Below are 15000 nucleotides of genomic sequence, written 5' to 3'. Positions count from 1 at the left end.
CATTCATAGCCAAACACCAACAACCAACCCATTGTTGAGAGCATATTTGATGTGATTGCTCGTGTTGTACACCAACACTCCACTTTCGTCCCACGCAGCACTCTTCAATCGCACGCTTTCGTGAATAGTAGCCAGCACTTCCAGCTTCCGATTACAAATAATCACATCTAAACAGCCCAACACAACACACACTACAAGCCCCACAATCAACATCCGACACAAAATCATAAAACAATGAAAATGTTATCAGCACTTCAATGCAATCACAAAATCAGAAACACGGACCATGAAGTACTATGGTCATCATACAACCGAGTAAGTATGTCATCACGTGAATGTGGACGCACAATGTTTGCCAATGAGAGCAACGTGAGACATATCAGGCGACCACACCACGTGTTTGCATTTGCTCATCTTCACTTTGCCTAACGATCTGCAATAGAATAACACACTTCATTCAGTTATTGTAAAGATATGCACTAATTAGACACACACACACACACACACACACACACACACACACACACACACACACACACACACACACACACACACACACACACACACACACAGATAGACATGCAAACACACTCACGCATGTACACACACACACACACACACACACACACACACACACACACACACAAACACACACATACTTGTTTGTCTGTCTGACTGACTGTCTGTCTGTCCATAACTTTGTCTTTACCTTCGTTGTTGAACATCAAAGAGTGTAACATGCTCGTTGTCACGAAGCAACAAGTTGCCAGTCCCAGCATAAAAGATCATGTCACAATTCGGTGCCTGGACCTTCTTTGCCACTTCGTTCCTCAGATTCTTGACAATCAACTACAACAAAAAGCATGACAAAATTGGTGACTGACAATGCATGACAACACTTCACATCAAAGATCGCACCCATGCTGTTCATGGACCAGTTTACACTCTTAAGCTCGGTTTACAATATGCTCATCATAATCGTATACAAAGTCTGTGATTTGGTTTTTATTTCCTGAGTTTCTCCCTCACCAAGTTGTCGCAGAGACGCTTCCACATTATTTGGCAGCCTGCTACTGGGAGCTCGGTTTTTTTTCGATACGTTTTCCAAGCGTTTTTCTTGCGCCTTTCATCTCTAAGCCACCGTGACTTGATCTGCCGTAAGCAGCCATACCTACACGTATACACTGACTTTGGTAGTCTTCTCTTCCATAGTTTACTTCCGGTTATTTACTCCCGGATTTGATCTCTGATTTGTCGAAAAAAGGCACGTGTTTCCGGTAGACACTAGAGCACTTCTGGTTTGGACGCTGAACTTGAATCAACTCTAGCGTCGGCGACGCTGAGGACGCTCGTGACGCGACGTGCGAGTGTTTACAATGTGACGCTTGCCTAAGCATCGTCGCTAGCGTCCTCGAGCGTCGCCAGCATCATATTGTAAACCTAGCCTAAGGCTAATAACTTATTACTAGAATGTGAAATGGCTGAAGTAGAGCATGAGATGCTAGTCTACTGCTACAAAATGCACTCACTTGTTGTTGCCGATCCAGCACCGTAAATCTGTTACGAGCCACCCACACAGCAGCAATACCGTTTGATCTCTTTGATTCCACAACTAAAAGATCCAGACTTGATGAACAAGTGAGAACAAAACAGGTATGTAGACTGACGATACTTGGTGACCAAAAACGACAAACATAAAGCATCACAAAAGTGTGACAGACAAAGAGAAAAATTAGACACAACAAACAGATGAACAGACGGTCAAACAAACAGATAGCAGACACACAGACAAACAGACAGACAGACAGACAGATAAACGAACAGACAAAACAACAGACAGACAGACAAATGGACATACCGACAAACAGACAAATGGACAGACAGACAGACAAATGGACAGACAGACGGACAGAGAGACAGACAGACAAACAGAGAGACAGACAGACAGACAGACAAACAGACGGACAGCCAGACAGAAAAACAGACAAACAGACAGATGGACAAACAACCAGACAGACAGAATATATACTACCATCCATTGACAGACAGACAAATGGACAGACAGACAAATGCAGACAGACCAACAAATGCACAGACAGACAAACGCACATACAGACAGACAAACAAACAGACAGATGGTCATCTTAGCACTTGCTGATTTTAGAAAAATTAAACACAACAAACAGATGAACAGACAAACAAACAGATGAACAGACAGTCAAACAAACAGATAGCAGACACACAGACAAACAGACAGAAAGATAAACAGACAGACAGAATGACAGACAGACAAATGGACAGACAGACAGACAGACAAATGGACAGACAGACGGACAGAGACACAGACAGACAGACAGACAGACAGACAACCAACCACACACAGAGACAAAATCAGAGACAAACAAAAAAGAGACACAAACACACACTCATAGCCAAGCAGAAAAAACCCACAAACAAGAAGAAAACATGTAAGCAAGCAAGCATGCTATTAAGCATACAACTCAACAAACACGTAACAGACCCCGACAGCCGGAACCAAGCGTACAACACAAACACTTCAGACTTCATCGTACCATCCGGATTTGCACTATCAAATTCCTTGGGAATGTTGTATAATTCATACGAGCTGCTATCAGCATTTCCAGTATTCTACATCAAAAAAACCTTGCACCAACAACCAACACAACAACGACAATCACACAACACTAACCGTAGTCAACAGCACGGCATTCTCGGCTGGATTGTAAGACATCGTAGCGACAGGAGGTCGATACGACCCTCCGTTTCTAAAATAATTTCACATGAAATCGTAAATGGTAAATGCTCGTCGCTCTGCTTGCCTCTTCAGCTGCATTACAGCAACGTCTCTCGACGTTCCCATCTCGTACAGTCTCAAGTAGCGATCCTTCACGTAGTAGAGTTTGTTCTGATGGACGACGTACGGTGGTCTCTCGCGTTCTAACTTGAACACGACGAGCCCCGTGTCGTGCCCTAGACACGACACTATTATGCATTGTGACAATAAATGAGGCACAATAGACAAACCGGCAGCAAACAGGTTGAGTGTAGGATGAGCTACGAGTACCCAGAAACGATCGTTCTCTCTCCGAAATGTCTGAATGCTAGTCCTAGGGCAGAGAAGTTGTCAGAGTGCATTTCCAGTTACACGATTCGAACATCAGCGACCAAATTATATCCAGAGGTGTTGGGTATGTAAGTGTATGACTTAGTGTGCGTTAAGTGGGTGTGGTCATGTAAATTCAGAAAACTTGCCAACTAATCTTGGTGACAATGGTCGCTCCTCACTATGACTCTAAGAATGGAAATCTCTGAATATCGAGCAACTTGATGAGCTCAAACGTTTGTGTATGCAACACGGTGTAGTAGAACATACATTAGTTATTTAATCACCTGAATCTCAACCAGAATTGAACAACTGGCAAAAATTCAATTCTTTGAGACGTGGTACGGCCATAGGATCAAATCAATGTCCTGGATTATGATAGCTTTCTGATTCTATGAAAAGAGCTGACCTTCACATATAGTACCTATATGCTAACACCCTGAAAAGAAGACTTGATGAACGCCATGCAGCCAACAACTGATTGGGTTGGACCGCTGGTCTAAATGGGATGAACTTGGTCTGGTGCAAAGTTTCATGATGATTAAGCTGATGTTTTGACATTTTTAGGGTTATACACACACGCGTGTGCCCACACACACACACACACACACACACACACACACACACACACACACACACACACACATGTATGCACGCACACGCATGCACACACACACGTGCACGTGCAAGCACACACACATGTATGCACACACGTGCACGCTCGCGCGCACGCACACACACACACACACACACACACACACACACACACACAACTTACCTTTTAGACATGTCCCATACTCGAATACTCTTGTCTTCTGAATTGCCTATTAGTGCACAAATGAGGGTAAAACTACAATCCTCCAACAAGAATCACTCATGAAACTAACTAAGAATTAGATCGTGTCGAGGATGAAACAGAGCGCATGATACGTTGTTATAATGACCTCTGCATGTGTCCACTTCCCATGCTTTCGTGTCTACAAGAGCACAATACACATCATTACAGTAACACACACACACACACACACACACACACACACACACACACACACACACACACAAGGTTTTTACTCACCGTTCATTCTCCAGAGCTTTACTTGTCTGTCGTCTGCTCCTGATATGATTAGTGGCATTGTAGGATGAAACGCCACCCAGTTGACTCCACGATCGTGACCCTATTATGTTACATCCGTATCAATAACAATCGCGATTTCAGCCACAAAAAATTACCTCCAACACATGCTTCACAATAGCATCAGAAGATCCAAAAAGATCGGTCTGTGCTGACCCCTTGATCTGCTCTTCTAGTCCACCAAGACCTGGCTGAGCGGTTTTCTTTCGAAGACCTAGAAGTAGCGATAGCAACGTTGACAGGATGACACTAATTGTGATGGTGGTAAATGATAGACTATTAATTAAACACACACACACACACACACACACACACACACACACACACACACACACACACACACACACACACCAGATAGACAGACATATAGACACATAAGACAGACAGACAGACAGACAGACAGACAGACAGACAAACTGTTTGGACTATGTGGTGGACCTGAGAAGCCCATGATTCTCAGCACTCAGGTCTTCCCACATTAGCTTTCTTGTACTAGTGATTTATAATCATTTCATTTTAGTTGTAGCCTTTTAGTTTTATTGCAGAAATGTGCATCTAAGAAATATATGATCATGACATACAGACAGACAGACAGACAGACAGACAGACAGACAGACAGACAGACAGAGAGGTTCTATAGCTCAAGCTCTTCGTGAGGCAGTGCCTTCTGACAAACAACTGGAAGATATGCTACGGAATAAAAGTAAACTACAAAGAAAACTGACACAGGATTTAGCCAGCACTGCCATCACTGACATGATTATGATAAGCTCATGCGATAGAGAGGCAGCAAGACTTCGGTCTTTGCAAGGCAAAGGGGCAGGGGCATGGATAAATACGATACCAACTTCGCAGAAGCTCGCACTAGAATCCCGCGATTTTCGCTTGGCGGCCTGCATGAGGTTGGGATTGTCTATGCCCTTCAAAGGATATATCCAAAGATGTGATTGCGGTGTCTCCCTTGATGGATCTGGCTATCATTTCTTGACATGTAAATGGGGTGGTGGGCCTGTCTGGTCCCACGAGTCCATAGCTGCAGTGTGGGCAGATTGTTTGAGAGATCTCCATATACACCACCGACGGGAACCTAGAAACAGGTACTCAAACTCAAATGACCGCCCGGATATCTCTGTTTTTGACTGTGGCTCTGGGTCTAATGTGGACCTGGACATCTCACTGGCGCACCCATGGAGCTCTGAAATCGTCAGCAGTGCAGCACACACAGATGGAGCTGCAGCACTAAAGAGAGAAGAGAAGAAGCTGACCAAATATTACAAACAACTCCTTCCTGGGGGAGAATCGTTCACCATTGTCCCTTTAGTCCTGGAGCATTTTGGAAGATGGGGCAAGGAATCAGAATGTTATCTACAACAATTGTCCCTCAGATCTACAGACGACTTGGGAAGACTGAACAGGGCGGAGTTTTTGCTGCAGTGGAGACAACGCATTTCAGTTCAGTTGCAAAAATGCAATGCGAAAGTTATCTATCGCAAGGTAGAGGGTGTGCTGAGAAGTGGCAAATAAGAAGTGTTATCTGTAATAATAGAGAAGAAACGTGGACCAATACGGTCCATATATCATATATGTTTTTTCAAGTGTAGTTTATGCAGAGAACAAAACTTTCAAATATTTTACTTTAGACGTGGCTGTACTAGCTCCTCTAGCCTGTAATAGTTTCGATGTTTGAAATTATACTACCATTGACAGACAGACAGACACACACACACACACACATCCTTTAACTAGATAGTGTGCACCTGCATGCAATCACATTTACTTGTTAAAACTGTCAATCTGTAGTATCACTATGCATGTGGAAGTTAAATAATTATTTAAACTAACAGTGGTAGACTTGTGGTACAAAGTCATGACAACAAGTGCCTTCACAAAATCTCTAACTAAAAGGCATCTGTGTAAAGCCTTCACCATAATTATGATTACCCCACAAGAGTATTTTCACACATTTAGTTGAGTACCAACCAAAACCACCCCTAGTGGGTAAGGAAGTTAGACTACACAACAGTAGTAGCCTACATGTGGCTTAGAGGCGGAAACTGTGAAAAGGTAACCACCAGTTACCATGAGGTTTACATTAGGTCTCCTTGAATCATGAATCATATAATCACAAAAGTCAACAGTTTAATCAACCCATAGTGGGTATAAAAAAACAGTTACTAGTATCAGACCAACCCCTGAAGACATGGTACAACTAAAAATTTACCAGAAAAAAAGGTCCCAGCAACTAGACCGCAGCCTTCTTCTTGGACGGCATTGGACAAAAAGTGATGACTTATATTACTTGCATGCCTTGCAAGACAGCAGCTTCGTCGTCAACCGAAGTGTAGTGTGTAAAGTTGGGGTGCGCAGTTAGGACTAATTCGAAAGGACAAACGGGCACTGCATGCGGCAAGAACACCAACCGTTTGGTTCCTCTTTTGTTGATGCAATTGCTAGATGTCTGTCAGAGTACTTTCAGAAACAGTTTGAGTTGAGTACCACCATAAGGTTGTAAACTGGGGCGCGTTCGTTTATTCTATTCCAACCATTCGGGAATGAGAATACAAGGGAATAATCATTCAAAAACTATTCAGGAATGGCCGGTTTACCATTCGGATGAAACCAATCTCAGGGTTTGAAAAATGTGTTTGAGTCTGGTCGCCAGTTTGGCCACATAGAGGAACAGTGGGTCGCCAAACTTTCACTACTTTTTAGGTCAGAGATTCCAGATGTACACAAGTCATTAATATCACTGTTGAGACCCTTTCCCAGATTATCATGTTTGACATTAAATTAAGACCTAACTAGGAATTTACGGTAACATTGGATGAACATTGGCTAGTAAACACATCAGTCTACAGTATTGTGCTTGGGATTCTTTCTATGTATTACATACTATGAGTATTCATATTTTATCCTAACTTTCAACTAATTATATAGCTGCAACCAAACAAAAATGTGGTTGTCATCACATCGACATCCTGGCAATCCATCCAATAATACATGAGCATTCTTTGTTTGAGTAGATAAGAGCGTTTCTTCTCTTATGACTCAGTGCCACTATTGTTGAGAACAGCACATCCGGCTACTGCATGTAACCCCACCTGTCTTATGGCTAGCTGTGCTAATCTCCGAAGCACAAGTGATAAACTTTTGTTATTGTAGCGCTTCAATAGCATGTGGCATTATTCAACATCTAGATTTCAGAACTGGACATGTAGAAACTTTTGTCTGAACAAACTTTCCTAGTAGCACTAGGAGACGTACAAGCTCCTGGACGTACCTGGTAGTTCTTCTGATAGAAAGACACTCAGGCAGCTTGCTGTGGAAAAAGCTGTTTGTTTTGCAAAGATCTACGTAATAGTTTTTATTTGTCTCAATTCAAGCTGGTCAGATTCTTCGTTCCTTTGAACAGTGTAGAAAAGGATCTAAATAGGCAGTTGCTGTCGCCTTCAACTACGATTGACTGCAGATTTCGTGTTTCATTCCGGAGAAGCTGCTGCACAATGGCATCTCATCGCTGATAGAGCTGTTGACTTGGATTTGCTGGTATAGCATGTGAAAAATAGGAAAAATAGGAGTGACCGTGCCTGCGGGTCTTTAGTTGGATTTGTCTGGAGCTGATGGCAGAGGCCAATGAGATCAGTACAGGCAGTAAAAGTCCATAAATAGTAGGTGATACATTGTCACGCGATATGTACGCGCTAAGGTGCAGTGCGCTAAGGTGCAGTGCGCTAAGGTGCGGTGCGCTAAGGTGCGGTGTGCTAAGATGCGGTGCGCTAAGGTGCGCTAAGTAGACGGCCTACTTAACAGTGTGCCACTAAATGGTAGACTTAGGAAGTGGCAACATTGGAACGCAAAACATAGCTGCTGAGCAGGTGGTCGCATCTGATAATAATATAGAGCTGCTGCCACAAAAGACTAAAAACTACCAAATATTTCTAGTTGCCAAATTGGCGACCACACTGCTCGTTTAGTCGCCAACCACCTAGAAGTGGTCGCCATATGGCGACTTGATTTTTCGAACCTTGCACTCTGTCGACCACGTTTACTCGGTTTGGTTTACTCCGTTTAGTTTGCGGTTTGGTGTGAGAATGAAAGGAATACCCTGTTTGTTTTGATCAAACTGCAAACCATACATGCATTGTATACACTGTATTCATCTCCACTGCTTTCTTCACTACTTTCGCTGTCACTCAATGCCTCTAGCAAGTTTTAGACCACAGCAACGACGGCAGCAGTAGTGGAAGAAGAAATACTAGTCGTTCGTTGAGCGTCCACCTTGCACTAATCTACACCTTATCCCGGATCCCGGATGCTCCGGGAGACAACCCGCCGCAATCCGGAATGGATGAACAGGACTGTGTTGTGTTCGAAAAAGAATGGGTTGGAATGACTTCAACTGCGTATTCCAGAATAGTTGGAATAGAATAAACAAATGCACCCCTGGACATGCTGTATGTATAGAGTTTCATTTTGGTTATTTGTTGTTGTAAAACCAGTGTGTTGTTCAGTTGGATCTTGTGTTGTGGTATTGTACATCATCAGCATCCATATAGTGGCATTGTAATAATAGTTTGTCATCCACAAAAAATTTTAGTTTGCATTTAGTACATTTAGGAGCCATACAACAATATGACAATAGAATGCATACAAAAATTAGTGGATTTACAGTACCACAGCTACGAGATCCTCACCAGAATGAAAGTCAGCACACTGAAGGTAGTCATGATGCCCCATAATTACACTAATACCACATTCACACAACGTGTAGAGAAAAGCGAGCCAGCCGAGATAGCAGGCGTGTTCCTTGGTACGCAAGCTAGCTATGTCGTTTGTAGAGACACTGCAAGCCCCTGAGTATCCCGCTTCCTTCATTTGTTCTGCTAATTTGACATGTAAACTTCTCTGTTTCTAGCACAGCCTTCAATTTGAAACCTGGGTGCAGTCCTCGCCCCACAATTCAATGAGGTACAAGGTTTCATGCTCTGACCACGCCAGCAGGGCTCGGCCTGCATTCACACGATTTCATACGATTTCATTCAGCGCAGGCTGGCCCAGTTAGGAGATAGGAGATAGAAGAGCTCATGTGAATGGGGTATAAGTTCCTTACAAGCATCAACAGATGCATGCTTCATGCATGATGACCTACAAAAGTATGCTACTACTGTACTAATAAAAGATTGTTGATATCCTAATCAGTGATAATTGTCATTACACTAATAATCCAAATAGCTCACCAGATATGTCCCAGACTCTGATGGTTTGGTCAAGAGATGCCGAGACGATGAGATCCTCACTGGGATGAAACTGTGCACACATGACGTAATGATTGTGTCCTGTAATCACACTACAGACAACCACAACTCACACATCTCACTTACAAACCACTGCAAGAGTCTAACCACAGACAATTGCGGGACTGCCAATTCCAAACGCGTATGGTCTGATCATCAGAGGAACTCAAAATCCACGGATACTCCTACGCAACACAAAACGTTCTCTGAAAAATCAGCGCGTGGGCGTTCCAATAACAATCCACCTACGTGATGAAAAAAGCAAGTGCGGATGTAGTCCAGATGACCCAACAGTGTGAACAAGCATCGCTTCTGTTTATAGTTCCACACCTAGAAAGCACAATTTCACTCATCATCCTCAATCTCCCCCAACAAACGCCTCCTTGCCTTTATTTTGTAATCGTCGCCTCCCGAAACGAATATCGGTTGATTACAGTGGAAATCGACGCCGCGTACGGGTCCTTATGTGCAAATATGGCGCGCGCACACACACACATGGAGACAGAGTTGAATGACGGAGTGCGCATGTGCGGGTTGTTGACTAGCTTACCGTCGTGCTCGTCGTAGCGATCGATGAGCGTGCACATTCGGTAGTCCCATAGCTGGATGACGCCGTTGTGGAGACTGGAGAGAACCCACGGTCTGTTGGGATGGAATGCGACACCTAGACGTAGAAAGGAGGCCCTTGTAGACCTAGAGCGGTAGGATATCGTCGGATATGACGATTTAATTTGTTATTACCCTTCACTCGAGCCGATTTCGTCTCAAATTTGGTCAGCATTGCATCCTCTCATCACATGCCACGTCGAGATGCGCACTGCGCAGAATCGAGTCGGTCACGTGCTTGTCGATGACGCCAAACGTGTTTCCCTCACGCCCACGACAGACTACGTAGGTGGTTTCCGAGATCTGGACTCGTGCAAACCGCTCACATTCCAAAAAAAAACTACAAGCGATGACACGAGTGACAAAAATCGATAGAGAAGCTAAGAATACTCACGTAGACGTGTAAACGTCAGCTGCCAGTACGACCAGCGATTGCATCATGCATTATGGTATCACTTGACCACGACAACGTGATGTTGCGGTTACTACTGTGCGCTAACGCGCGTTACCCACTGAAAACATCTAGTAATTGAGGTTGTTTACTACATGTTTGTTCGTTACTGTACACTCCTACGCATCCTTTCACTCCTATCCCTCTGTTTTCTTCGCTAGATCTTCTAAGCAAACTCAGAGTGCATTCTAACACATGTGCGAACCCCCGGATGTGAGAAACCTAGCTACATCGCATACTTGCAAGCAACCGACATTAATAATTCAGACATTCCCAGAGTATTTCCTCCGAAGTTTCTTAGCTTACCGGATTCAATCGTCAAACAATTGTGACAGGCGTGACGCATTCGGGCTAGACGACCATCCCGTTTGTCACGCCCACTCATTAACATCGACGTCAATCGACGTCAAGACGCAGCTCGACAAGAGGTCTATGACGATAGCTTGACGTCAAGAAGTATACCACAGACGCATGATATATATTGCTCACTTCCAAGCCTGTAGTCCATTTCAACCACGTCTCACTCCTGGAAACGTCTCCGATCGTTTAGTCTCACACTACCATGTCCGAGCACGGTATCCCTGAACACGATTTGCTCGACGACGAGAGTTCGGTCGTTCATGATCAACAGGATCTTGATGCTCCAGATGCTGGCAGCGACTGCGAATGCGAAGTCACGCAGACGACGAAGAAGCGTCGCAAGCCGAAGGCAAAGTTCCAGCGTCTGTCGAAGGCTCGCCAGCTTGCAAATGCGAGAGAGAGACGCAGGGCGCAGCGCATACACGACGGATTCACCAATCTGGCGCGGCACGTTCCGCAGGAGCCGTCGGAAGAAAACCGACTGTCGCGGATGGAGATACTGCAGCGAGCGATTGACTATATCACGTATCTCGAGGGTCTTCTAGGCTTGGAACGTGACGGTCACCCACCGCCGTCATTGGCCGAGACCCCGACCACTTCGGGTTCTGATTCTAGGCATGCTGCTGCTGCTGCACTCAATCCCGGTTCGTCCAGCTGTAAATCGCCTGTTGCTGTGTCGACTGTTAACGTGCAGACTCCGACTGCGAACAGTCTGACGGGAATCGACTGCGCCCGAGTTCATCCGACTGTGTCTACTACAACTTTCGGTGGCAGTCTCACTCTGTCTGCAGAAGGGAAAGTCCCGTTGGATGAGGAAGATCTCAACCTGGCCACAATCGACTTCGACGTCGACGAGGATCTGTCGGACATTCCTGCCTCGCCTGAAGATCTCTACAACGATCTGGAGTCGATTATTTCGTCCGGCAACGAACAAAGCTCGTGTACTGATGCCAGAGATCTAGACTCGGGGTCCTACATGCCAACGTGTGGCACTGCGTCTCTGTATCTCTCGTCTGGAAACCATGCGTTTTCGCTGCCGCTGGTCAGACAGTCGTCTGGTAATCAAGTGCACTATGCATATGGCCAACTACAGGCACCTCCGTCTTATGAGACGGTATCTGCAAGCCACCGAGCTCTACCGCGTTACTCTGCTGTGACGTCGACTCATCAGGCTGGGTTAGTTACAAACGGCGCAGACACGTCGGTCAAGTCCGCGCAGATTGTAAATACCTCCGCTTTTTCAGCTCTTCCGTCTTGTAATGCCTTTCTGCTGCCGCCTGCCAGACAGTCGTCTGGCAATCAAGTGCACCAACTACAGGTCTCTCCGTATTATGAGGCGATATCCACAAGCCACGGAGCTCCTTACACTAATCTAGCACAGACGTCGACTCATGAGGCTGGGTTAGTTACAAACGGCGCAGAAACGTCGGTCTTGTCCGCGCAGATTCTAAATACCTCCGCTTTTTCTTCGACAGCGCTTCCGTCTGGTACTAAACGTCAACACGACGGTACTATATCTCATCGACCTGAGACAAAGCGCGCTCGCATGGCTACATCAAAAGTAATCTCGGACACTACTCGGATTTCTCCGTCCTACGCTACCTGCAATTTGGCTGTCGAGTATCAGGTACGAAATCGTCGTCTCTCGTCCTACACGTTTGAGAGTCACTTGTTTCCATCACAGACTCTGCAAACAAACTCCTGCTCGGTCTGATTGAACGGTTGACTTACTAGAGCGAGAAACATGTTGCAATTGCCTAGTTGCTCGACTGAGAGTTATATTTAGCTTGTAGATTGGCTCTCTAGCTAGAGTACGTGTATTGTACATCTAGTCAGTAGACGGTGACTAAATTTCGAATTCGCATCTCGACTAGCTAATCGTTGTATGAGAATATACTACCTCGATATCGACTATATACGAACGAGTCCTGTTGCTACTATAGACTGACACATCGATTTCTACTAGCAAAGTACATGCAACATATCACGTGTCTACCTAATTTGGTGTCAATTCTACGTGCTGGATGCATGTTACCACACTGTACAGCTTGCACGCAAGCGGATGCTAAGGAGTATGAGCCATATGCGTATGCATAAATGGAAAGGTAAAAATTGCATGCCTGGATATTACCGTTTGGTCAGCTCGGGATTCTAATGCGACTAATCATCAACTGATAGTGTTACTGTACTACCTAATAATGTTACTGTACGACCTAAGAGTGTCTACTGTACTACAGTACCTAATTGTGTTTACTAGTGTTCTACTGTGTGTACACTCTATGCATACTGCCTTTCAAGACGCATGCGCACTAGAAGCGGTCTGAATCGTGGACATGGGTAACACGTGCTCCGAGACGGATACGAAGCAGCATTCGGAGAAGCAGGAGTCGGGGCTATCATCTACAACGGTTCCGTTGCGTGACGAGGAGCGACAACAAGACGTCGCGTCTCCCCGCACGCGGTTTGTGGTCGCACGACGCAGCCAATTGCGAGAGGGCGAGTGAGTTTTATCATGTTGCTGTCTCAACTAGTTACCACACACACCACTCCTCTAGAGGATTGACGCAAACATTTGCATTGACGTATTCGGCCACGCCCCGCATATCGCATAACACTACTTTACTGTTTTCTATATTTGTTTACTACGTGCGTGCAACTCGAAGGCGCCGTTACACGCTTTGCTACTTTTGGCGAGTGTGGGGTTCTATATTTAGTATTTGCTAGCCTCCATGGTTTTTCTAGTGCCCAGAGCCGTATATAGACGATCTGCTTGTGCCAATAGCCTCGCGTAGCCAGACCCCTGCCAAAGTTTGAAATATCGTATTCGTCCGTAGTAACGCCCTGGGCGTATAGACAACTCAACACTGACACCACCTCATCAAACGCACACAGACGGAGACGTTCTGCGGAGCCCATTTTTTTTTCTGCGCATGCGTATCCTGGGATTAGACTTGGGTCGGGCACATGGGCGTATATACGGGCATTGGCGTTATTTCGGTGTGGGCGTTATTACGGGCGCATACGGTAGTTGACGCTTGCGCATTCTTTGACTCGATGGGACACTCCCACGCATACTGGTAAAGTCCACAAAAGTTAGTAAGCGATTTAAGTTAGTAAATTATTTGTAATTAATTAATTAACGAAATTTATGAAATTAAATAGTTTACGAAAATTTATTAGTTTACAGTATTGAACCACCCTATTTAAGAAAAAAATAAAAAATAAAAAGTATTGTTTTGCATGAGATTCTTGTTTCTGTTGTTGAGGAGTCTTGTCGTTTGGCAAACAGTCCGTTGACGATGACTTTTCGTTGCTGTCCTGATGGCCATTACCCACTGACCGAGATGCTATCAGTGAGTCTAGATCAATCTGGCTAGTCATTGGTCACCATATGGACTGCACACTAACATGTACCTTGCTGGGATTACCTGTCACATTGGTAGGGCTAGCCTCGTACCAGACCCTCTCGCGCTGTCGTGCCCGGTTCCCGCATAACACGACAACGCCAGAGAGGGTCTGGGATCATACCGCCTACTTTCTTCATCTAGTGTCACCCCACGCCATCTAAGTGTCACCAACGTCAACACTCTCATGCTCTTAGTTAATTATGAAGCTATCCTTCCATCCAAGTTATGCTAGCTGTGATATCCGATTGTATACATTCACTGTTTATATTTTGTTCCTGTACAGCTACATGAGAAGAGATTCATTTTGCTGCATGGAAAGAGATTCATTCACAGAGGGAGCTCGATCCTGAGTTTGATTTATGTTATCTGAAGCTGTGAGGTCCAATGTGATTCGATCAGTAGTCTAGGTAGCTTGGGCTAGGGTTGCACTAGGCGCTGCTCTAGTTCTGTGCTAGGCTACGAGAACAATACGAATCGGGAAGCCCGAGTACGATTCAGGAACATTAGAAACCTGGCAGCGTGCCATCAGACACAGTGTTGACTTCCGCTCTAGAGTCTCTTGGAGAGGAAGTCCTCTTTCCCAGAGAGGTTGGCAAATACGTAGAGCTTGCGTATGGACAGGATAC

General features: G+C 45.0%; 4 protein-coding genes and 1 non-coding gene across 5 annotated transcripts in view; 3 read left to right on the top strand and 2 right to left on the bottom strand.

The window, feature by feature from the left end:
* Window positions 1–10425, bottom strand: part of LOC134196121 (coatomer subunit alpha-like) — a 16396-nt gene extending 5971 nt beyond the window's left edge. The window contains exons 1-18 of the mRNA XM_062665199.1: window positions 10292–10425; window positions 10101–10214; window positions 9938–10011; window positions 9800–9880; window positions 9659–9735; window positions 9494–9603; window positions 4355–4470; window positions 4200–4299; window positions 4012–4101; window positions 3903–3948; window positions 3046–3128; window positions 2841–2991; window positions 2711–2786; window positions 2574–2649; window positions 1530–1612; window positions 710–849; window positions 348–433; window positions 29–167 (exon numbers count right to left, since the gene is read on the bottom strand). Coding sequence (XP_062521183.1) covers window positions 29–167; window positions 348–433; window positions 710–849; window positions 1530–1612; window positions 2574–2649; window positions 2711–2786; window positions 2841–2991; window positions 3046–3128; window positions 3903–3948; window positions 4012–4101; window positions 4200–4299; window positions 4355–4470; window positions 9494–9603; window positions 9659–9735; window positions 9800–9880; window positions 9938–10011; window positions 10101–10214; window positions 10292–10331 — 1682 coding nt within the window. The 5' untranslated portion in view covers window positions 10332–10425. The remainder of the gene's footprint in view (window positions 1–28; window positions 168–347; window positions 434–709; window positions 850–1529; window positions 1613–2573; window positions 2650–2710; window positions 2787–2840; window positions 2992–3045; window positions 3129–3902; window positions 3949–4011; window positions 4102–4199; window positions 4300–4354; window positions 4471–9493; window positions 9604–9658; window positions 9736–9799; window positions 9881–9937; window positions 10012–10100; window positions 10215–10291) is intronic.
* LOC134196132 (small nucleolar RNA SNORD18) lies at window positions 243–312 on the bottom strand. Its single transcript, XR_009972488.1, has one exon. It is a non-coding gene; the product is annotated as a small nucleolar RNA SNORD18 (small nucleolar RNA).
* On the top strand, window positions 4887–5967 carry LOC134195786 (uncharacterized). Its single transcript, XM_062664864.1, has one exon. It carries the CDS (start codon window positions 4944–4946, stop codon window positions 5778–5780), a length of 837 nt encoding a protein of 278 aa, XP_062520848.1. The 5' UTR covers window positions 4887–4943; the 3' UTR covers window positions 5781–5967.
* Window positions 10426–11120: 695 nt separating the features above from the next.
* LOC134195789 (uncharacterized) lies at window positions 11121–12883 on the top strand. The gene is made up of 2 exons (XM_062664868.1): window positions 11121–12594; window positions 12652–12883. Exons 1-2 carry the CDS (start codon window positions 11170–11172, stop codon window positions 12679–12681), a joined length of 1455 nt encoding a protein of 484 aa, XP_062520852.1. The 5' UTR covers window positions 11121–11169; the 3' UTR covers window positions 12682–12883.
* Window positions 12884–13287: 404 nt separating this feature from the next.
* The window catches only part of LOC134196127 (apoptosis-inducing factor 3-like), a 12028-nt gene continuing 10315 nt past the window's right edge, over window positions 13288–15000 (top strand). The window contains exon 1 of the mRNA XM_062665204.1: window positions 13288–13467. Coding sequence (XP_062521188.1) covers window positions 13301–13467 — 167 coding nt within the window. The 5' untranslated portion in view covers window positions 13288–13300. The remainder of the gene's footprint in view (window positions 13468–15000) is intronic.

Source organism: Corticium candelabrum, chromosome 20 (assembly GCF_963422355.1).
Source record: "Corticium candelabrum chromosome 20, ooCorCand1.1, whole genome shotgun sequence".
Taxonomy (NCBI): domain Eukaryota; kingdom Metazoa; phylum Porifera; class Homoscleromorpha; order Homosclerophorida; family Plakinidae; genus Corticium; species Corticium candelabrum.
The sequence above is the reverse complement of the archived record's forward strand: the minus strand, read 5'-3'. Positions and strand labels throughout refer to the sequence as shown.